General features: G+C 40.2%; 1 protein-coding gene across 3 annotated transcripts; it reads left to right on the top strand.

The window, feature by feature from the left end:
* The first annotated feature begins 530 nt into the window (after positions 1-530).
* Positions 531-22,753, top strand: CROT (carnitine O-octanoyltransferase). Of its 3 annotated transcripts, none has more exons than XM_076331597.1 (17): positions 531-592; positions 1,366-1,489; positions 7,422-7,546; positions 8,401-8,582; positions 8,761-8,885; positions 11,604-11,712; positions 13,669-13,762; positions 13,856-13,981; positions 14,424-14,525; positions 15,171-15,254; positions 15,355-15,462; positions 15,722-15,852; positions 17,212-17,335; positions 19,432-19,510; positions 20,331-20,424; positions 20,601-20,720; positions 21,810-22,753. In XM_076331597.1, exons 2-17 carry the CDS (start codon positions 1,375-1,377, stop codon positions 21,928-21,930), a joined length of 1,839 nt encoding a protein of 612 aa, XP_076187712.1. In that variant the 5' UTR covers positions 531-592; positions 1,366-1,374; the 3' UTR covers positions 21,931-22,753. The 3 variants fall into 3 exon arrangements, with proteins under 3 accessions (XP_076187712.1, XP_076187713.1, XP_076187714.1); XM_076331598.1 differs by having other exon boundaries at positions 1,353-1,489; XM_076331599.1 differs by lacking the exon at positions 1,366-1,489.
* Positions 22,754-23,206: the final 453 nt, after the last annotated feature.

The following is a 23,206-nucleotide window of genomic DNA, read 5'->3' as shown; positions in this document are numbered from 1 at the left end:
GTGGGACTAGGTAGGCCCCACAGGTCTTTCCCAGTACAAGCAGTGCTTCACCATGTGGTGAAGCGCTTGCTGCGGGACACGAGGACTGCTCCAAATCCCAGTCTCACTGCTGGTGGTTTGTGCTTACCCTACTCCTGTGGAGCTGCAAGTCACACCCCACAAGCCTCTCTCCCCCACACCATTTTAACAGGTGGCACTGAAACCCACCGGTCTGGCCACAGAAATGGCCCAGGGCCATCCGGGGCTCGCAGCTGGGCTCAGGCCCGCTGGGGATGCCGCCGAGGAGGGCCCTTACCCTCGCAGGGCCCAAGGACACACGCCGAGGGAAGCTCTCAGCGCGGCTCTGGCTGCGCTTTCTCCCCTTGTCCTTTTATTCACACACCCGTCCCTGGTCCCGCGGCCCGTCCAGAACCCAGGGGACTGCGAGGCCTCCTTCTGCTCCCGCCCCGGCGCCCCCGCAGAGACATGGACCCCTCCGGCCACCGCCTCCCTACGGCCGCCCCGCCCAGCTTCCGGGCCCGCTTGGAAGTGGGGCAGAGGTGAAGGCAGGCAGCGAGGCGGCTGAGGCGGCGGCGGGCCCGTCCAGGCCAGGGTAAGCGGTCCCTCGCGGGGCGAGCGGTGACCTCCGCCCGTCTCTTTCCTCGGCGGGGGGGTGCGCGGCGGTGGGGCAGAGGGTCATGCGGACGGCTGAGCTCGACTCGACTGTCTTCTTACCCCCAGGTCCCGGCCCCAGCCCCGTCCACTCGGGCCTCTCCGGGGCAGCTCCCCGGCGCGGGCCCTGAGCTGCCGTAAACACCGCTGTGGCGCGGCGACGGCCCCGGGCTCTGGTCGGCCCTGTCCCGCCCCGGGCCGCCGTTCCGCCGGGCGGGGAGCGCTGGGGTAGGGCGGGGCACGGCCGGGGACTCGGGCCGTCGTTGATGGGGCCGCTCCCTTTCGGCGTTACTGCGGCTGTGGGGGCCCGGGGGGCGGCGAGCTGTGTGATGGCGGCCGCCAGCCGGGCCGGGCGGGGGTCGCCGTGCGAGTGATTTCCCCCTTCACCAGTTCTCCGGCGTCAGTTTGGTGGGTGTCCCTGGGCTGGCTACTCCTCGGGAAAGACAGCAACAGTCCTCGAGTTTGTTAATCGGGACATATCCGGAGAAAGCATCAGTAGCCGCCTGGTCATGGTTTCCCCCTGTTGTGTGTATGCCTCTTGCGGCCTCAGGCCAACAAGAAATCCTCGATCCTGGTTTTGTCAGGGGACACTTCCCTGATATGTGTCTTTTTCCCCAGTCATTTACACGGTAAAAAAGAAAACAGTATGGGGAGATAACATCATCTGTCTCAAACTTAGGCTTTGTTAATAGACTTGTTAGTGTTGTGCTACAGGTCTGCATCATGGAAAAGCAAGTGCTTGAATCCTCCGAGGAGCGAACGTTTCAGTACCAAGATTCTCTGCCTTCCCTCCCTGTACCCCCTCTCGATGAATCTTTAAGTAAATACCTTGATGCAGGTAATGACTTAATATTGTAATAGTAGCATGGTGTGTGCTGTTGTAACCAGGCTAATCTGAAGATGTTTGTGAAGTGATTTGTAGAGACAGCTTGTATCAACTGATATAATTGGGATGGGGGATCCAGACAAGTTTAGAGTGCAAAAGGTCTTTTTCAGCTTCAAAATGGGAAACTAAGTGCCCAGAGAAACCTGAGTAAAAGTTTCCGTTTTATCCCTATTTCCCTTTCTCCAGCATGGAAGGGAATTGGGCATGTGGGAAGGTTAACTTTTTGATTTGGGGTTTTTTCCCCCTAAGGTCTTGTTTTCGTTTTTCAGCTATATCAGCTGGTCTAATGAAAGATGCTTCTTCACCTACGAATTTTGTTTTGCATAATGACTACTTTGCTTGTTTATGACTGTGTTTGTCCAGGATCCTTGTTTAAAAAAAAAGTTATTTCAAACTTTTTCATACTTAAATGTTCTTCTTTCTCACCAATACTATTAACTATACGGTAGTAGGAAAAGGCAGTGGTGGGCATTTTTGGATAATTTCTGCCCTGAAATGTTTACTTTCTAAAGCAGGTCACATAAGAGAAAAGTTTTGAAAACAACATCGATGCATATGTACCTAGCATTGTTTATAAAGCAGCGAGGACTGGTTAGTTCTTTATTACCATATCAGGCTTTGATATGTCGGGGATGACAAAGATACATTACCTAGTATCTTGAGATTATTAAAGAAACATAAGAAAGTAATTTTCAGAACGTTGAGCTTTTTTTTGGAACATCTGCTTTGTGTCTTACAATCTTATCTGTAATACAGGAATGCTATCAGAGTAAGATCTAGAGTTCTGTCCTTAGCAGAAACGTATTACACCAAAATTTCCCTTTCCCAAAATAGAAATCCTTAAGTTCACTCTTAAGTTCCCTTTTATTCTGAGTGTAGTGGAAATGGCCCAGTAGATGGTAATAGGTTTTCGTTGTTGTTCCTTACGTCATCATGTTTCGATGCAGCATGTTGAAATGGTGGTTTTAGAGAAAAAATGTTGTGTGTATGTGTGTCAGAGAAAGTTTTCTTTCTGTTGTAATGCAGATTAACTAAATGTTGTGATTTGTGTAAGTTGTGCTGCGACAGTAGTGAACCTGCAATAACAGAATTGCCCTTTAGAACTTAGTTTTGTAAACCCAGCTGGCTCTCCAAGTTAATAAATAACTCTCTCGTGCAGTGATAAAATCTGACAGTGAATTTGTTTGCTCTCATTTTCTGATTCTGATTGATGTTTTCATAAATACCTTATCACATGTCCCTTTTTTTTTCATGCTGAAGTTACTTCCTATTTACTGTTCTTGTAGTCATTCTATAACTTTGACCATCATTTTTGATCTCCTTTAGTCTCACTGGAGGTTGGAGGAAAGTTAGTCCAGTATTTTTTGTTCTGCCACAGTCTTCCCCTGTTCAAATTACTTAAAGCCAGAACGCGCAGTGCACAATTCTAGACACTAGCTTGGTGATTCTCATTGCTTAAGCTCTTCATTTGTTTAGTCTGTGAAGGTGAGTGAAGGAAGGGAGGTGCTTCTGAAGAACAATTCAGAAGCTCCAAATGACCCTCCATAGATGCTGTGAATCATTCCTTGGAACCTCCTGTCTTTTGTTGGCTGGAGGAGGATCCCAGGCACTTAACATGAGTTGCGCGCCTGTTGGTAAAGCACTTTTCCAGTTGACTGGCTTTAAACAGACAAGCTGGACAGAGTATGTCTCAGAAAGTGCCTTATTTAGGGCTTTACAGTAGCTGCCTCTGCTTTGGATTCAGGATGACTAACCTTGTTTTGAAGGTATGCCTCAAGCAGAGAAGGTGGCCGTAGCCATGTTATTTAGCCTTTCAGCTCACCCCAGAGGTTGAGACTCAGAAGCTTGGACTCAGCCTGAGAGTATGAAAACCCAAAGCTCCAGCTTTCCAGAGAGTTCCTTAACTGTGCAACTGAAGATGTTTTTCATGGGATAGTTCTGGTTCATGGATGGAGCTGAGATCTATGCAGAAAGAAAGACAAGATCTGTGGGCCTGGAGAAAGTGGCAAGAGAGAAGTTTCACCGAACTGTAGTGAGAAAGGGGATGAGTTCTGCTCCTTCCTAATAGTGCTGCTTCTACATCTGATCAAATAGTTTTTAAGTGGACAGAGGCCCTGTCACCAAAGAATCACGTAGGTTGGGAAGGGTTCATCTAGACCAGATCCCTGCTCAAAGCTGGTCCAACTACAGCAGGTTGCTCAGGCTTGCTTAGCTGGGTTTTGTGTATCTGCAAGGGTGGAGATTCCACAGCCTCTCTGGGCGACCTGTTCTGGTGTTTGATCACCCTCATGATTGTGGGAGAGCGAACAAAAAACAAACCAAACCAACAACAAAAAAACAAACGCTCGCATTTTCCTTGTCAGAAATTTTCTGTGTTCCAACTTCAGTCCATTTTCTCTTGTACATCTCTGAGAGGAGCCGTGCTTTATCTTCGCTATGCCTTTCCATTCAGTTTTTATAGAATGCAACAAGGTCTTCCCTTTGCATTCTCTTCTTAAGCTGAACAAACTCAGTTCTCAGCCTTGTCCCATCATCATGTGCTCCAGTCCCTTAGCAATCTTGGTCACCCCTTGAATAGGGACCAGAACCCAGCAATTTTGCTTATTTTCTTTCTTGTGTGCATGTGCATATTGCTCGGTAATGACTTTGTAACTTGAATAACAGAGGATAATTACTCTCTCTCACAATATTGTGTGGTAATAAGGTCATTCGCTGGGAAACCTGAGTGCCGGACTACCCTCAGTCTGGGGAGGCTTTCAACTCCAGGTTTCCTGGGTGAAAACTGTAGGCTGCTATATGGTATAGGAGGATGGCTTTGTCTCTATTTCTTTTTTTCATCTGTGTTCACAACTGATGGTGGTTCAGTTCAAGCTGCATCTGGATATTGTTTATATTGACTTTAACAAGGCTTTTGGCACATCAAAAGTTTGTTTTTTTTTTTTTTCTTTTTTTTTAAACTGCCTCATAGACGAACTGATGAAGTATGGACTAGGTAGTGGACAGTCAGGTGGACTGAAAACTGTCTCAGCTGCTGGGCTCAAAGGTTTGTGATCAGCAGCACATATTCCAGATGTAGACCAGTCTCTGATGGTGTACCCCAGGGGTCCAATATTGTTTAACATCTTCATTAATGACCTGGATGATGGGACAGAGTGCACTCTGAGTTTGCAAATGATACAAAGCTGGAAGGAGTGGCTGATGCTCCAGATGGTTGTACTGCCATCAGAGGGAGCTTGACAGGCTGGAGGAACAGGCTGACAGGAGCCTCATGAAGTTCAACAAACAAAGGGAAATGCCAAGTCATGCACCCAGGGAGGAATAACCCCACACATCAGCACAATCTGGGGCCGCCTGGCTGAAAGCAGCTTTGCAGAAAAGCTCCTGGGGTCCTGGTGGACATGAAGTTGAACATGAGTGTCACAGATGGAGTGAGACTGCGCTTCACTCATAAGAGAGAAGCAACAATACTTTATTGATAGAAAACAGTGAGTTAAAGTGTGAATTAACAAAGTTCAATGGTAAATGCGACAATGAACAAGATTCGACGGCAAGGCACACTTGATTATTTACTGCACAGAGGACAGGGTCAGACAAAACTCTCGGGGAGACCCTCCTGTTGAGTCATGAGGTTCAGAAAGGACCCCCTTGCTTTCTAAACTTCTCAGAGAGGAGTCTAGGTGCGGCTGGATCCAATCCTAGTCCCAGACTTGGTCAACGGTTTATGTCTAAAGGATTATATGTGCACAATCAATCCTTTATATCACTTAGCTAAGACTTCAAAGTTTAGCATGCTATTAGTCACTTACCGAGTATCTGTTGCGGCAAGGAATCTCTCAACCTCAAGGAGTAACCTTGAGAGGCATCCCTACTCAAGGGGAGATCCTGGCATGCAGCCCGCTGCTGTGCAGGAGAGCTCAACGGGTCCTGGGCTGTCCACTATTTATAGAGTAAGATGGTTGACTTATAGTCATATTTGCATATCAGCAAGTCATTTGACTCACTGCTCTAGGCAGCCCTTGGCTACTATGTTGCCATCCATCCCCAGAGTCCAGCATAACCTGGATGCAGTCACAACGACCACCACTGGTGGTCATTTCTTACGCAGTGCAGGGGGAGCACACCGCCACAAGGAGCCAGCAATGTGCCCTTGCAGCAAGGCAGGCCAGCAACTTTCAGGGCTCCATTAGGAGTGTTGCCAGCAGGTAGAGGGAGGTGATCCTTCCCCTCTGTTCAGCACTGGAGAGGCCACATCTGGAGTGCTGTGTCCATTTCTGGGCTCCCCAGTACAAGCAAGACATGGACATACTTCACTGGACCATACACGGTCCAGTGAAGGTCCGTGAGGGCGATAAAGGGCTTGGATTATCTGACATATGAGAAGAGACTGAGAGAGCTGGGACTGTTCAGCCTGGGGAAGAAAAGGCTCCAGGGGGGATCTTTGCAATGCATGTAAATACTTGATGGGGAGGAGTAAACAAGACAGCCAAACATCTCAGTGGTATCCAGTAACAGAACAAGAGGTGATGGGCACAAATTGAAATACAAGAAATTCCTTTTAAACGTAAGAAAACTCTTTTTATTGTGAGGGTGGTTAAGCACTGGAACAGGTTGCTACCAGGGAGGTTGTAGAGTCTCCATCCTTGGAGATACTCAAAACGCAACACAGTCCTGAGCAGCCTGCTGTAGCTGACCCTGCTGGGATGAGGTGTTGGACTAGATGATCTCTAGATCTGTGAAGAAGAAAAAAGTAGTGGTTGCAGGGAAGCAGTCATAATTGCAGCAAGACACAGTTGTGAGGAAGTAAGATTTTAATTCTACAAGGATAGGTAAGTATTTGAGACCTTGCCCAGCTGCAACTCCATTGTTACTTGCAAAAGCTAGATTAGAGATGATACAGATACATGATTACTAAAAATTAAACAAGTATCCTTCCTTGTTTCTTAACAGCTGTAAGTAGATCACAGTGTTAGTACTAGCAAGGCAGGCAAGAAATTAACTGACAGTAGTGTCCAGCAGCCTCAAAAATGAACCAGACCTCATTGCGTAGGCATTGAATCGGCAGAACCTCTCCCCCCATTCTGTTTGCCGCTGACTTTACAATCTAAGTATAAAGGTAACAGAAAACATGTTATACACAAGATGAATATAAGAAGAAATGAGATGTGCCTGTATGGAAACTGACAGCAGTGCCTGTTACTGACCATAGATTTCATGGTAAAAAGGCTTTAAGGAGGGTTTTAGATTAAAATAATGACTAGTTTTGCAAATGTTTACAGAGAACTTTGGCCAGTATGGCACATGATCTGAGAGAAATCCAAAAGTATTTTAAAATATAAAAATTGGGTGGTAGTAACTGCCATCAGTGTCATTCAAAGGCAGGCATAACGTGGGGACAGTGAATGAGAATTGATGGGCAAGGTGCTTGTAGACCTTGAATGGACTTTTGAAAGTAAAGGCAAGTAGCGTATGGTTGGTTCAGTAGGGTGGCAGACATGTATGGCTCAATGTATTAATTTACAAAGTTCCTGTAAATCTAATTATTCAGTGAGTTCTGTAACAGCTGATGGAGTTGCAGAACTCCATAGTATTTCCAGCTACAGTTTTAAATATATTGGATTTAGTTATCTGTTAGGTATTTCAGGTTTTCAGCAATTGCTTTCATCTGCTAACATCTGTATTTATTTAAAAGTATGTTATTTATATTTTATTAGAACACACTGTGATTTATTTACAGATTTTTAAAAGGTGTTTTCCCTTCAAATATTTGTTTTAGAAAAATAAATATTGAGTATTTTCATCCACTCCCTTGCCTGTGGATATCTGAATCTTGGAATAAATCTCTGTATGCAGTTGTCTTTAAAATAGAAACACTTCCTTTTTACAGTGAAGCCATTTCTAAATCAAGAAGAATATCAAAGAACCGAGGATATAGTTAAAAATTTCAAAAAAGGGATTGGGAAAGAGTTGCATCAGAAATTACTGGAAAGAGCTAAAACAAGAAGGAATTGGGTACGTATTTTGAATTATGATTTCTTACATATCTACTTACAGAAAGTTGGCTGTTCAGGATGTAATTTAGCCATTTAGCTTTTTTTAATGTTAGGATCTTCCTTATATCTGTCACTTGGCCTATGGATATGAACACATTCACTTACATACGTGTGATTTGTTTTTTTTCAAAGCTGGGTGGCTAAGAGGGTTCACTAACTGAAATGTTGTTACCTACCAGCTTTTGAATGCTTTGTCTGTCAGTCTCTTCTGTCACCTCCATCCCCCCTCTCTCCACCCTTGCCCCCTCCCCCCCCCCCAAAAAAAAAAAAAGACAAAGTTGTTTTAAAGTTGTCTTTCAACAGAGAAAGGGATACAAGGGGGGTCGTTACCAAGTGGAATTCATGAGAACTTTGTAAATCTTAACATGACACGCTCTGGAGTGGGGATTTTCAGATGATGATAGAAAAAATACATTATGAACTGTCCGTCCCAGATCCTCTCTCACACAAATCTCCTTTCCTTCCATTCTTCGTGGAGTAATCTGTCTGATATTCACAGCAGCCACAGCTGACGTCTGCAGGAGTTTAAGATGATTAATATCAGGGAAGAACTCTTCTTCATAATTTACAGTTTAATAGTCTTAAGCAGTGTTGAATTTTATTTCAAGCTTGAAAATAGAAGAGCTGGATCTGTTGTTACCCTCAGCAGTTAGTTTTGAACCACTGTTCTGCTTTCTGTTATATAGGGACTGCTATTCAAAATATATATTAAAAAAAAAAAAGTAAAAAAAGCAGGCAGTTGAACAATCTGGTGATTATTAATGAATTAATGACTAAAACTTAATTCTGATGCTAAACACTTTTCATTTTCAGCTGGAGGACTGGTGGCTGAATGTGGCTTATCTTGATCTTCGCATATCAACGCAAATACACTGTAATATGGCAGGCCCCGGTCCCTATATTGAACACTGCTGGCCACCCAAAGAGGGCACTCAGATAGAAAGAGCAAGTGTAAATATATGGCACACCCTGAAATACTGGGATCTCTTACGAACGTAAGACTTCAAGAAAAAATAATTGATTCTAAATATTAATCATCTTTGTGTACTTTAGTCGCAAAAATGTTTTTGTTCATTGGCATGGGTTCTTTGCAGTAGAAGATGGGTTTCTTACCTTGATTTACTTGCATAATTATCATCTCTTGTTTAATTTTGGTGTATTTGTTTACTACAGAGAGAAGGTGGCTATAGAGAGATCTGGGAATGCTGTTCTGGACATGAACCAATTTCGAATGCTCTTCTGCACTTGCAAAATTCCTGGAGTTACCAGAGACTCGATTGGCAGTTATTTTAAAACTGGTAAACAAATGCAAATTGTGGGTTAATACAAGCAAATGATTTTGTATTAATGGGCTAATGGAGTGGTCATTTTAACCATAAAATACTTGCTTCCTCAAGCACTAAATCAGATACAGGTTGTTGAGTGCTTACATAAGGAAGCAAAGAAGATACCTAATCTACAAATGCCCTTTTTGGTCCAATATTTAGTCCTTTCTAAATAAGATTAAAAGAAAGCTCTGCTTCAAATTGTATTTTATCAGCCTGATGCCTATAATAAGTGTGCCAGCATTAAGAACTGAAAAAAGACAAATTCCATGTGTTATAAATGTGGGTGAATTCCGTGTATTATATAGACAGAATTTCAGCATCATTACTAATTGCATCTTTTTTCCACAGAATGCGTTTCTTGAGTGTGTTCCCATACATTCTGTTGGGATAATTCTTACTTATTTTCTATCATTGTGCTGTTTCTTGGCTTGGTCAGCTTCTTCTATTTTCAGTCTTGAAAGTACTCCATAATGCTTTTTGAAGCCATTCTCTTAAACTCCTAACAGTTTTCTGGGGTGCAGGATCAAAAGCTGGGATAAAAGTGTAATGTTGTTATTCATCCTCCACTAACAAATACTGTAGTATTAGTAATCAACTAACTGAAATCATAACACCCCTCCCACACACATTCTGATGCATCCAGAGTTGTTCAGCAGTTCTAGATAATCATGTTCACTGCTCTAGATAATCATGAGAGATGTGAATTCCTGTAAGACTCAGGAACCAGGAAGAAGGAGGTATTGCCTTGCTCCATAGAGAATATATAAGGAAATCTCCATACCACAGGATATGATGAGAAAATGCAAAGTTGAAGGCAAGTTTCAAGGGTTTTATCTTAGCATTACAGTTGAAGAGTCAGTTTAAATACCAAAACATAGAAGAAACATTCAAATGGTGGAAATTCAATGTTCTGTTTTGATCACACTTAATAAACAAAGCTGTTATCCTCTGGAGATGCAATTTGTCATTCATGTCCCTTTTCTGCCTTAAAATATTGTAAGAACTTTATTGAACAACTTTATTAAACAATCTCGCTTATATCATTTTTTCATGTCATACATGGCAGGTGATATCCATTTCCATGTAGATTGCCTGCCTCCAGATGAAATATTTAGTCCAGTTAGTTGTCTTGGTTCTCTGTGCTTCATGGAGAAATATGAATACCTCCAGAGAAGGATTTGGGCCATCAAGATATGCAGGTATCCAAGATAGGCAGAAGGAATTGCCATCTGGAGAGGGATCTGTTTTTCCCCTTTGGCTATCGAGGGAACTGACATGGTCTAAACACCTGAAGTAGTATTCAGATTGCAGAGTAGGGCACCTAAAATTTGGCAGCTAATGTCAGCTTGGAGTCAAAGACTACACTAAAAGCCAAGAGAGCCTGATCAGTGGAACCTGGAAAGCTATTTGGTTCAGCCTGCAGCAGACACCTTAAGGAGCACAGGTGAAGAGCTCATTAGATGTCATAAGTGTATTGGGTAGATCTCTACCAACTGTAGTGGGATCTCAGACGCTTAATTCTAGGTCTGTTAACTTCCAAACTTAATTCTACCCCTTGCTTTAGACAGCTAAAGTTAGGAGGATGCTACCTAAAGTAACTGAATTTCATGTCATCCCTTCTGACTTTTGTTATGTTAGAAATTAATTTCATGATCTGTGAAGGTGAGGTTTGCATGAAATGACAAATTCCCCACCCTAGAGTGTCTTTAATCAGGTATGTATTGAATTGTATTATTTGATTTAGAAAGTAGGACCATAAAGATAGATGTAAAAGACTTATTAAAAGTTAAGATTAAGATGTCTGTGGATGCCCATTCTGTTAAATACTTGTGAGTAAAGTAGCATACCTTTCTTCTTTTTCCCAGGGTGGAGTACTGGACTAGAAGAGATACAGCACAGTGGCTCAGTTTGAGAAAAATGTAGACGTGTTTCTTGGGGTTTTAACATCTGTGTTTTGTCAGAATCTTTTCCAACTTTATTTGGTCTTATTTCCAGATAGATGGATTCAATAATGCAATGCTATGCAAGTGTACCTGGCCTAGTGTGGGCCAGTACCATCTGCATTTCTGTATAGTGGCCAAATGGTGTGTCAGTGCTCCCTTCTTACAGATTTGCAGATTACAGATCAGGTCTGATTGACGTGGTAGTGCATCTCGGATCTTGAGCTGCATAACTGAAAGTGGTCGCATAAACACTCTGACAACTGAAGGACTCAATCATCTGCAAAGTGTCTTAGCAGCAGGCTTGCTGCGCTATATTCATCCCTTTAAAAAAAAAAACAAACAAAACTCATGCAAGAGAGAAATGTTGCTAGATCAACTTTCAGCAAGCAGCGCTCATTTTGGCAGAGGTTGTTCCTGCCTACAAGATACACAAATAAATAACATTTGCTACTAGATAATGACAATGACTTGAAGTAGTTAGTAACAGTGAAAGTTATGTTCTGTAATATATACTTCTGTATATTTTCTGACAGTTTTAAAAATATCTTCAAATTTGCAATAAGATCATGCAGTTGGACTTCAAAAGTTACTCTTTTTTCTTTTCTCCTGTTTTTAACTGTATGAAGTCTGCCTTATTCGGAACAAAAAATGGGTCTGCAGGACTTGCAGAGTGTTTTTCCTGTATCTGTCACTCACTTTATCCCCACAGTTTGATTTTCATGTTTTATGTGTTGTTTCATTTCAGAGACTGAAGGTGAATGCCCATCTCACTTAATAGTCCTGTGTCGAGGTCGAGTGTTTGCATTTGATGCTATACATGAAGGCAGTATGGTGACTCCTCCAGAGATTTTCAGGTTTTCAAACTACCTTGTTTCAAATGAGCTGTCCTATTTAAGCTACATACCAAAGAGAGTCTTTCTTTTCCTATCCCATTCACCCCAAAGGATTAGGTGTGAGAGAGGCTACAGCTTCTCCTCTAGCTGAGCGTTCAGATTTGAGTAAATTCGTTTAGGGGATGGCATCTTCTTGCTATGAACCATGATGATCATGTACTGTTGTAATACACCCATAGAACATCACGCAAAAGGGCTGAATGAACATGTTTCAGTAGGAAACATCATTTATGTGTGAAGTTTCTTGACATGGAATTATTAGGATTATAAGTAACATCGTTCCTTTCAGGACCCATCCACATTGATAATTGTCTCATTGCTACTTAATCATTATCAAAGATGAAGCACCACTATCATGTTGATTCAAATCTAATACACTTGTGGTCAATTTTTTCAAGAATAGAGGGGCTGGAATTCCTCAACAGGAATGGTGAGTGCACCAGAGTCCAAAATTGCAGTATACACTGACTGACTTTCTGCTAGCTACAGGTACAGCAGCATTTCACTTGCATTTCTTGTCTTTGTGCCAGACCTGTGACAACCGGCCATATTTGTGGCTCTTTTCATATTCCTGAGCTGCTGCAAAGGAACAGAGAGAAAGAATTTGGTTCATTAAATAGTAAATTTCAGTACTAGTGCAACTGGCAGTGTTTAAAGCTTTTCCGTGCTGTATCTCCTATCTCCCAGTAGAATGCAGAGGTGCCAGCTTTTCAAATTGGCAATACAGTTGTGGCCACAAGGTTTTCTACTCTGTTGGTCGAACTCTGATGTCACATACAGAGGTAGTTTCAGCATAAGTCTTTTGTGATTGATTTGGGATCTATATGCATCTACTTACTAAAGAGGGGTTGTGTGTTTCGTCTAGGAATAACAGCATTTGTCAAAGTGCTGTTTATAGAGCACAACAGAAGACTTTTGTAATTAAAATTGGCAAAAGGTGGATGGCCAAATTCCTTAGGCAAGACAAAAACTAGTTAGAGAAGCTCAAAAATAACTTTTTTTGAAAACCTGGTACTTTAATACTTAATATATTTCAACATATGTATTTCTAATTTCTGTAGTTGTACCTGTTAGATCAAGCAAGTAACAAAGAAATGAACGCCTGGAATACAGACAAAAAAACCCTAAAGCTTGTCTATAGAAAGGGTTGGTTTTGGTTTGGTGGTTGGATTTTTTTGTTTTGTTTTTGTTTTTTTAATAGCTTCATCATGGGTGTCTTATACTTTTGACAGCTGTGTAAATAATGATTAGTAATGAAGTTTAATGGGCAAGAGTGCCAGAACAAAGGACAAGTGAGATTAAATGCCTGCAATTTGTGGAGTTTCTTTAACACCTAGAACAGGATGTGAAAAAACTGAATTTGCAAACTAAAAGTTAGCTCTCTGTTAACAGCTCTTCAAAGGGAAAATGCAAGGAAAAGGTAGGAAGAGAAGTATTCTTGTGTAGTTCAGTCTCTATGTTTAGGATGTACTGTAGCTACTGTTCTGCTTTAAATTTCAGGGTTAATCCTGAGTGGAAGTTTCGCCCTTGTATCTGATTAGTTGCTATAAAAGCTGCAAAGCTGCAGTATTACAGATGTCTGCTGCTTGGGAAAGTTTGATCTGCACTGCTGAAGTCTTAAATCTAGTTTTAAATTAAGTGCATAATAACACTTTAGGATTATGGCTGTTTATGTGTAAGTTTGTACTGGGTTGGTAACTGCAATTTGAATTAATCATTAGTGACCGAAAACAGAGCAGGTCTTCAGCTGCCTTTAGAGTCTGAGGGAGCTGATTCATGCTTCCTGAAAATTTACATTAGCTTGTAAATGTGGAACCAAAATTCCAGCTTGGCAAAAGAGAGACAGATAAAAAGGGTTACTTTTATCTTCTTTCCATATGTTATTTGTTAACTTCAGTTTTTGAAATCTTCTTAAAGGCAACTTACTTATATACAGAAAAGATGCCATAGTGAACCAGATGGACCAGGACTGGCAGCCTTAACAAGCAACGAAAGGACAAAGTGGGCAGAGGTGAGAATACTTCAACAGTTGATTCCTGAGAAAAGCATTGTGATGACTGGAAATACGTCATTTCATTTAGCTTTGTCTTTTTATGCTTTCTAGTTACGTGAATATTTGATTGATCTTGATCCAAAGAACTTGACTCTTCTGGAAAAAATTCAGAGAAGTTTGTTTGTAGTCTGCCTTGATGATTCTAGTCCCCATGCAACTCCTGAGGACTACAGTGAGGTAGCTCAGAATTTTTGATAATTCATATCTGGTCATCTTTATATAAAAGTTTCTTCTGCGTATATGCAGAAGTAACACTTCTTGCTCTTTCAGAACAGACAAAATGAAGCAGATAAATATGCAGATAATGCTTCTTGTTGATCCATAGGAATACTTAAATAGTTTGAATTGTTAGGGCACTGGAAGTGGGAATGGCTGAAATCTACCATCATAATCTTTTAGCCCTTTATCCTTCAGGGTCCTCAGAAATATAGTAATCAACTTGTTATCACTCTAATTTAAAAACTTAGGCTTATAATCATGTTTCATCTTCAACTGGATGAAAATGTCTTATCTCATGGGGAGGTCTCACCATCTTAATGTAGGCTTGATTTAGCTGACAGAGGTTGGCAGTGTACTCAGTGTTTTTTTTAAAACCCACGGTGTGTAACTTTTGCTTTAGGTTACAAGGCTGGGGCTAACAGGTGACCCAACAGTACGCTGGGGAGATAAATCCTACAATAGCATATTCTTTTCGAATGGAACCTGTAGCGCATTCTGTGATGTAAGTTGAAAATTTTTTCCCCCCCTTATAAACCTTTCAAGTATTTATTTCCTAAGTTTTCCCTTTCAGAGTATTATTTTAAATGTTTAATGTGTTCCTCTTTAGTGTAGCCTTGTTTACCAGGCACCTTGTCTGGCAAGTTTCCAAAAGAAGTCTGCTTTCACAGTGCTTGATATTACACCATACTTGAATTAAGAACGTGAGATCTGAAATCGTAATCTCATTTCTGAAAGTATTTAATGAGGGAGTTCCAAAGACAAAAATACATTGCACAAGAAGGCTTAAAATTAACTCTTTGTATTATGTTGCTATTTGTATTATGTTGCTATTTGAACAGCTGTGTTTTTTTTTAAACTTGGGTTTTTTAGAAATTTGTTGTTGAATGGCCAGAAGGGCCTACATCTTGCCTGAAATCTGCTTTTCCACAGCAGTGGTATATTGTGCCTCCTTATCTGGCTGCAGAGCAGTCAAAACAGCAGGTGGATTTACAGTAGTTCTATATGTATTGTAGAACTAGAAAAACAAGTCCAACACTGTGCAGTAAAACTGTTGGTCTGCAGGAAAAAGAGTGGGGTAGGGAAAAAAGCAATTTGATCCTTTTGCAGTTATGCAAATAATGTGATATCTTGTCTTACATGATTCTAGCATTCTCCTTTTGATGCCATGGCTTTAATTACCATGTTATCTTATGCTGAAAAGAAGATTATTGAAAATGAGGGAAGATGGAAGGTAGCTATCCTTTAAACTTTCAAATGTATTAGTTAATGTGTCTTTTCTTATGGATAACATTTTCTGTTTTCTCTCTTTCTTTCTGTTCGCATCCTCCCAGGGATCAGATAAAGTGAGGGATATTCCATGGCCAGAGGAACTTGTATTCACAGTGGATCAAAAAATTATAAATGAAATTGGACGTACTAAAGAATTGTATTACAAAAAGGTGGAATTTCTTGCTGCTTCTCTTAATTGTCACTGATTTTTTTTTTTTTTTTTTTTTCCTCCCATTCTATTTGCACGTTCTCCATGCTGGAGAACAGGGATGAATGTTATTGATGAATTGATGTATCAGGGGACTTAACATGATGGTTTAGTTTGTTACATTGTTGGTTTATGTTGAATGTGTTTTATTTGAAGTGAACCAACTTGTGATGTTTGCAGTTTCTTGACTTCTGGTTTTTTTCCCTCCTATGGTTTGACAGGTATCTGACTTGCAGCTAGTAAATTATGCCTTCACATCCTTTGGCAAAGCATTGATTAAAAAGAAGAAACTTCATCCTGATACATTTGTGCAGCTTGCCCTTCAGCTGGCTTATTACAAATGCCATGGACGGTAAGAAAATCTCATTACCCAGATTAGGAATAAAAAAACTAGTTTCTTGAGTAAAGGGGTGGATCTGGAGCATAATGCAGTGCCCTTGCAATACCAGTGTGTATTTTGCTATGGTGATAAAAGAATGAAGCAGTAAGGTTTTTTTAAATTAACAGTTGCGTAGGGCCTTATTTTGCGCCATTGAATTCCATGGGGCTTGTGCTCTTGGCTTCAGAAGAATTGTGTCGTTGTGCCTATAGGGATCACGCGTGTACATATTGTGGAATGGAGGGCAGAAGACAATCCATGGAAATGTGGATTTGGGCTGTACAAAGTAAATATTTGGGCAAACACCAAATACGGAATGAGTCAGGATTCTTTAATGTCAAATAGTTGCTCAGAAGGAGAAGAAAGCTTTATCTGTAGCAAGTAACAACCATTGGTAAAAGCCTCACAAACCTCAGTGTCTCACTTTCTTTAGCAATGTTAGATGTGAAGGTTTGGGCAGAATAATAGAGATACAGATAGTGACCCTCCAAATGCCCGACTCTACGTTTTTGGGTGTGTCATTTTATTTTGTATTATTGGTAAAAGGCGGCATTCTTCCTGGTATTGGTGTTACCAAATTTCTGTTTGCTAACTAGCACTGATTGTGGCTTGTATAAGTCATTACTGACCTGGCAAGTATTGCTTCCTTCAGAAAAAGGAGGGTTTTGTCATAGGAGCATGACGTTTAGTCACTGGAGATGCCTGTCTCATCATAAGAAAGGTCGGTAGATCTCAGTTTGCTGAATATTGGAATGAATTAACTGTCTGACTAAAATAGCCTGTTAAGTCTGTTCTAAACATACAAGTATGTTTCATGTAAGTTGTATATTAAATGGTAGACTGTCATAGTGCTGGGGATGCTGCAGGTAAAAGCTGGATGGGTGTCAGTATGCAACAGAGAAGGATTTGAGCCTTTTCCTTATAAACACATTGGGACATGCTACTTATTTCAAGTGTGTCTCAATTTTTGAGTTTTTGGACAGTATAGATGGTTTCTTTAATGGAAATATATAGTGAAACTGAAGCTTGCATAATTTCGGCTTATCTATACTAGAGGCTGGTAGATCTGTAGTCTGCAGAAAATAGCCATGACAACCCAGTCTTTTCAAGGTATGATTATAGCACTGGCACTTTACAAGCTTTTATGAGACTGACTGAAAGAGTTCCTTTGTGGCTCTTTTTCAGACACAAAATTTAAGGAAAACTAGTGGCTTACTGATACTTGTAACTGAGCTAGATGTGTAAGGTACTTGGCAGGACTTTTTTATTCCTTGAGAGAGCATATAGTTTTGTTCAGTTAATGAGATACTCTTCCCTAATTTTTCTTTTTAGCCCGGGCTGCTGTTATGAAACTGCCATGACCAGGCGTTTCTATCATGGCCGCACAGAGACCATAAGACCATGTTCTATGGAAGCAGTGGAGTGGTGCAAGTCCATGCTGGATCCTTCTGACAGTGTAAATACTGAAATCCAACTTTAATCATAATGTATTTAGAAGGCCTGTCATTTGAACTGCTTAAAACTCCTTTTTCTATCATCTCATTAATGGGAATTGGCCTGTTTCCAGTGAGACAGATTTCAAATGTTGGCTTGCTCGAAGTCTGGCTCTGGTCATTGTGACTGAGGTGAGCTGTCACGTGCAGGCTTGTTTGGTTTTCTATTCTATTTACCTTTTGGTTTCAAGAAGGTAAGTGTCTTGAGTTACATTCACACTGATTTTTTTCCACACCTCAAAAAGTAACTGGGTTGGAACCAATGTATTCTGCTGTAGAGTGGTTCTGTTGTTGTTTTAATTTTTACGTGAAATCAGGAAATGTTAATCTAATTGCTGAGTCTGAGAGCAAGATTGAAATCTGTGTCCTAGTGGCAACAGGATTGTATTCCAGAGTTTGTCTCTGAATAGCTGAACTGGTGACCTTTTCTTTTCCCGGCAACTACCCTCTGGTGCTTGGCTGGCAGAGCATTTCATGCCTTTCTTGCCAAGTGAGAGCTGTACTAAAGCTCTTTCTGTTGTCCTCGCTCCACATTTCTCAGAGCCTGAGAAATGAAGCAAGGAGAAGATTTTTGAGACAAAGGGCTACGTATCTTTAGGAAATTCAAAGGTTCTATATTATTAATGCATCTGAGAAACATACAGGAATATGGCTGTTGGGAAGTATGTGTGATTGGTAATTATAGTCTTCAAAAGCATATTTTCCTGGTCTTCACTGGCTTCTTTTGGCAGGTGCTGCAGCTTTAAAACTCAATTTTCTGGCCATTATTCAAATCTGCTTTCCTATTGCAAATATGGATTCCTGTTACTTCCCTGCTCTTCAGTTATCGTCTAACCAGTTAGCAGGCTTCTATGGGTAATACACATAGAAGTTTTGTTACTTCCAACTAACTGTAGCCTTTTCTCTTTTTGTCTTTGTAATTTTAAATAGCATCTCCAAATATCTTCCTATTGCTATTTTTTTGTGATGAACTCTTGGGGCTTAAAAAAGCATTGAATCTGTTCAGTAGTATTGAAATTAAGATGCTTAAAAGTCTACTTTTAAGGTACTAGAAAATACCTAAAGTTAGGTACTTTGGAAAAAATCCTTTTGTCTCAACTTTTCTTTTGCCCCTTGTGAGCTTAGTAGCTTGATTTTTATCCAAGTTGAGTGGCTACTGCCCTTTTTTCACATGCTCTGCTGCAGCCTCTCGCATAATGAATAAAAGGACAAAGGGTGCTTCTTAAGTAGTTAAAAAGCTAGTAAGATCTGAGATCTTAGAAGCCAAGATCTCTGGTGTCTAGAGATGTTTCTCTAGGCCTCCTTTACCAAAACATGTATTTGTATTCTGATCTCTCTGGTTTTAATATGTAGGTTGCAGTATAAAATTGAAAAAAACATAATGTTGGGCAGAACTACTGTCATGCAAGTAATACTTCAGTCACCAGAGAAAATTTGGGAATGCAGTTGGCATCTGTGTATATTTTAATTAGGGTCTTTTTTGTTTTGTTTTCTGCTTTTACTTCACAGATTTTTTTAATCTGTTTTTTTCTGGTTTTTTTTTTTTTTGCATGAAAAATGGTGGAATAGAATATTTCAGTTGGAAGGGACCTACAATAATCATCTAGTCCAACAGCCTGACCAATTCAGGGCATGGTGATCATGTAAATGCAACTGCACCTGCTAAAAGCCAGTGTGTTTCTAAATAAGTGGTACTGTAGGAAGTTTTTGGTTTCGGTTACTGTTATTTCACAGTGGCTACTTTCCATTGTTTCAGCTCGTTTGGGAAGGAACATGAGGTTTAGAATATTGTTCAGTGCAAAAGTGATCCAAGTAACAGATCAGAGATACAGGAAACAAATGAGTAAGTTCTCCTGAAAAAGGAGTTTGGATTTGGGAGAAGGAGTTTCAGAGAGGTTCTAATGTACCTTTCAAGATCTCCATTTTCTTCTATCTAAAATTGCTAGAAACTGTGAAAGAGGAAAACTTGCTGATCTGTGATTCCTGATGTGTTACTCATCTGGATTGTTTTTTTCTTTTCCTTTTTTTTTTTTAATTCTGTCTCCCCTACTTTACACAGACTTATCGACGACTACAGCTGATGCATAAGGCGTTTGCAAAGCACAATAAAATGAGGAAAGAATGTGAGAATGGAAAAGGTACTCTGGGTTCAAAAGTTTTTTTTGTTTTGTTTTTTCTTGTGGGTGAAAAGGGAATATTGCTGTATCCTGATAACACTTTCTCTGTCTCCTTGTTTTCAACCTGAGTGAAAACTACCCCTTAACATTTTATACTTTAATTTTGGGGAGAGGAACTAAAACCTAGTCCTTGCACCCTTCCTTGTGCCCCGAAGACACGCTCACTTTGAATATTAAGTCACTTTTTCTGCCCAGCTAAACATTATTTCAGAATACCTTCTGATCAAATACATGCTTGGCTGGAAAGTGGGAAATGCGGTCTTTGAAGGCAGAAGAGAGATTTGGGTGAAATTGTAACCCAACTGCGTTAGCATGGCAAGCTATTCTATGAATGAGAAAGAGTAGCTGGGAAATAATCACCTGATGAACCTTCATACTCCATCCTACTTGGTGAGTTATCTAGGCAGTTGTGGCCCTGAAAGCCTTTTCACCTTGTCCACGTAATTGCCAGTGGGCCAGTTTCACTGTGTGGAACTCCTTCTCCTTGGCTGAAATGGAAGTTTTCTTGGTTTTTGTTTTCCACAGGAGCTGTGCTGCGTTTATATTACTTAGTTCATTTGCATTTGGGCTCAGTGTCGCAAGCTCAAAGTGATGAAGGCCTCTTAGATCAAATATTTGGGAAATGTTTTTGTATGCTGCAATATGAATCTTGTTTTTTAGTAGACTCTCTCATTTATCTGTCCTTCAGCTGCTATTTGAGCTTCCAGCTATCCAGACCAGAAGAAGCAGAAAAACAGGAAATGCTGTCGTTAATGATGCAGTATTTGCATTTATTTGACAGGATTTGATCGTCATCTTCTGGGTCTCCTACTCATAGCACAGGAGCAAGGACTGCCGGTGCCAGAACTTTATATGGATAATGCCTTCACAGTTAGGTAATTCATGTTCTTGTCCTGTGGGGAGGTTGCATCCCTTGATACTGAGGACTTTGTTACATTGGCCTTATCCGTGCTGATTTCTTGATCTCTAGCACAAAATAATTTTTCTGTAAAACTCACTTTGTTTTAAATTATCTTTAAAAGTGCTGGTTTTGTTTTGTTTTGTTTTACAGTGGAGGAGGTGGGAATTTTATTCTTTCAACTAGTCTGACTGGCTACACTAGGTTTAGTGGATCTGTGCTCCCTATGGTACATCATGGCTATGGCTTTTTTTATGCAATCAGAGATGACAGGTATGGGTATAACTTAATTTTGGGCATGGTTCTGTCTCTGTCACAAAGGGAAAGGTGGCTAACAACTAGAATGAGGAAAGGAAAAGACATGGCTGAACATGTCAGAAAAGGTTGAGAAGTGAGGTACACGAGAATAGAGGCATTAACATTCTGGGAGAGCATGTGTGGGAGGGAGGATGAACGGTGGAGGTAAAGTGAGCACCAAGATACTGACAATAGGCAGAAAGAAAAGAGTGGGGAAGGTGAAAGAAGGGAGGAACAAAAGAAGTTAACTTACTTTAAAATAAGCTTTTGTTTTAGAGATCATTAAATGTAACATGCAAAGGCGTTTTTTAAAAAGTAGCAATTGACTGAGATAGACCAGATAGAGTACAAGTGAGCACACTGTCCATCATTCTTGGCAGTGACACAGACATCTCTTGACGCAAACCAGGCCTCTTTGAGTAACAAGGAGAAGCTAAAACATTTGGCTTCACTTCTCATAAAATGGTAGGATTTGAAAAGATCCGCTTTTAGTTTATTGGTCTCATGGACAAAAAATATTGCTTCTTTACGAAATCTAATAAACTACTTTCATTATAATGTGTTGCGATAACTTGCTATTTTGTGATTTAGGTGTAATTTGAATGACTTCTTCCCAAAGCTAAATATGGATTGTGTGCAGCTTTGATTCAATTTGAGAATACAAACCATTTCTACTTTGATCTATGGCTCTGTTAAGATAAATAGAACTAGATAAAGATCTACCTTTTATTGGGTAAATAGAAAAAAAAGTACTTTAAACCTTAAACTAGTTGCAGAGAAGAAATATAATTCACAGTATTTTCAAATATAAGTGGAATACATCACTGTGTATGTAGAAATGGGTATTTAAATCAAAGTATTTAGTTTCGAGATCTGTCAACATTATTGCTTAGTGAAGGCACTAGGGATCTGAGTCCTTTTTGAATGTTGAGACAGTATGTTTATGTGACAATTTTTGCTTCAGAACTTATGTCAATAATTTCATGTTTCAGTGCAATTTGTATGACATTTATCCTAGATCATGACAATGAAGAGTGGTAACTTCATTGTTTTCTATATTGATAGGATCGTTACTACCTGTTCTTCTTGGAAATCATGTCCAGAGACTGATGCAGAAGTGCTGTGTAGGGCTGTGTTCCAGTGCTTTCAGGACATGCTACAATTAACAGTTGCAGCTCAGCTGTAAGGTTGATAATGATGTAAAAGCCTTTGCAAGCTCATGAGTTATATGTAGTACTTATAAATGAAATGCTACTCGAGTACTGTTATATTCAAGTTAAGATGTTTAATGATCTCAGTGAAGTCTACCTATTTTTATGGGATTTACTGTGGTAACAGTACCCATTTAAGAGTAATGTAGCAACAATTTGCAACAACAATGCAAGCAGTAGTACCTTATCTATGTAGAACTATGCAATATTAAAATATGCCTCAACAATGCAAACAAATTTGAGAGACGGGGTGTTGGAAGTGGAGAATTTATGGGAGATTTGTATTTATGATCTTAGTAGTAACACGTAGAATACTTTGTAGTCTACTGATATTGTTTATGCCAGTGGAGCACTTAACTGCGTACTTAAGAGTAACCACACTATCCTCTTAGGTGATTATGCTTCCTTTTCATAGTGATTTATGAAATAGAAGGGCTGCCTCCATCAGGCTATATGTTATTTTATAAGTTATCTTTCATTTTTGCTATTGGGATTATACCGAATAAATGTTGTATCCGTGAATGGGGATGTTCCCACTACATTTGTAGTATGAGGGCACTACAATCTGAAGTATTTTGAAAAAGGAGCTCTCAATAATAAAGACAGACAGCAGCATATGAGTTCCAAATTCCTCAGAGTTTTCATCTTTGAGTGAACTGCTGCTAGTCTGCTGCTTAACACAATAAAAGTAAGCGCTGAATGCAGTTTGATACAATTCTCAGGATTTTAAGACTTGATTCCTCTGTTTGAGCAGCTTTGTATTTTCCTGTCATAGAAATAAAATTCTTCTAAAAATCAGCTTTGTATTGACTGATTTACAGGTGGACTGTTTAATGTGTAGCAACTAAACTTTGTGAAAGAGAGATGATCTTGGGGACAGATGAACTTGAAATAGAGGTTGTAAAGTACCCATTGTTTTCTCTTTTCTCTAGGTTTTGGAGTTTTGAGAGAGATCAAAGATTATTATTTGTTTTACAGAAACAACTGTGTTCTCAGCTAACACTGAACCAGTCTCTTTGCCTTCTGGAAGCTCTGTTGTGTATTTTTTTCCACAGTAGCAAGAACAGAGTTTCCTTTTTCATTTCCTTCCTCAAAGCCTGACACTTCTCTGAGTAACAGGCCAGAGTGTGTTATACTGTGTCTTGTTGCCTCAGAAAATGGTCTCATTATTACAGCCTTTGTCTTCCCTGCTTTTATTGGGCTACTTGTACGTCCTGTCTCAATTAAATCTGACAACCATTCATTGTTTAA

This window comes from Aptenodytes patagonicus, chromosome 2 (assembly GCF_965638725.1).
Source record: "Aptenodytes patagonicus chromosome 2, bAptPat1.pri.cur, whole genome shotgun sequence".
Lineage (NCBI taxonomy): Eukaryota > Metazoa > Chordata > Aves > Sphenisciformes > Spheniscidae > Aptenodytes > Aptenodytes patagonicus.
This window is presented reverse-complemented; position numbering and strand designations above follow the sequence as displayed.

What these genes read in the sequence shown, in the direction of transcription:
- CROT (XM_076331597.1), top strand. Translation starts at nt 1,375, where the DNA reads ATGGAAAAGCAAGTGCTTGAATCCTCCGAGGAGCGAACGTTTCAGTAC. An exon ending in AAAATGAGGGAAGATGGAAG is followed by an intron (nt 15,255 to 15,354) that starts GTAGCTATCCTT and finishes GCATCCTCCCAG; the next exon opens with GGATCAGATAAAGTGAGGGA. An exon ending in TATGCAATCAGAGATGACAG is followed by an intron (nt 20,721 to 21,809) that starts GTATGGGTATAA and finishes CTATATTGATAG; the next exon opens with GATCGTTACTACCTGTTCTT.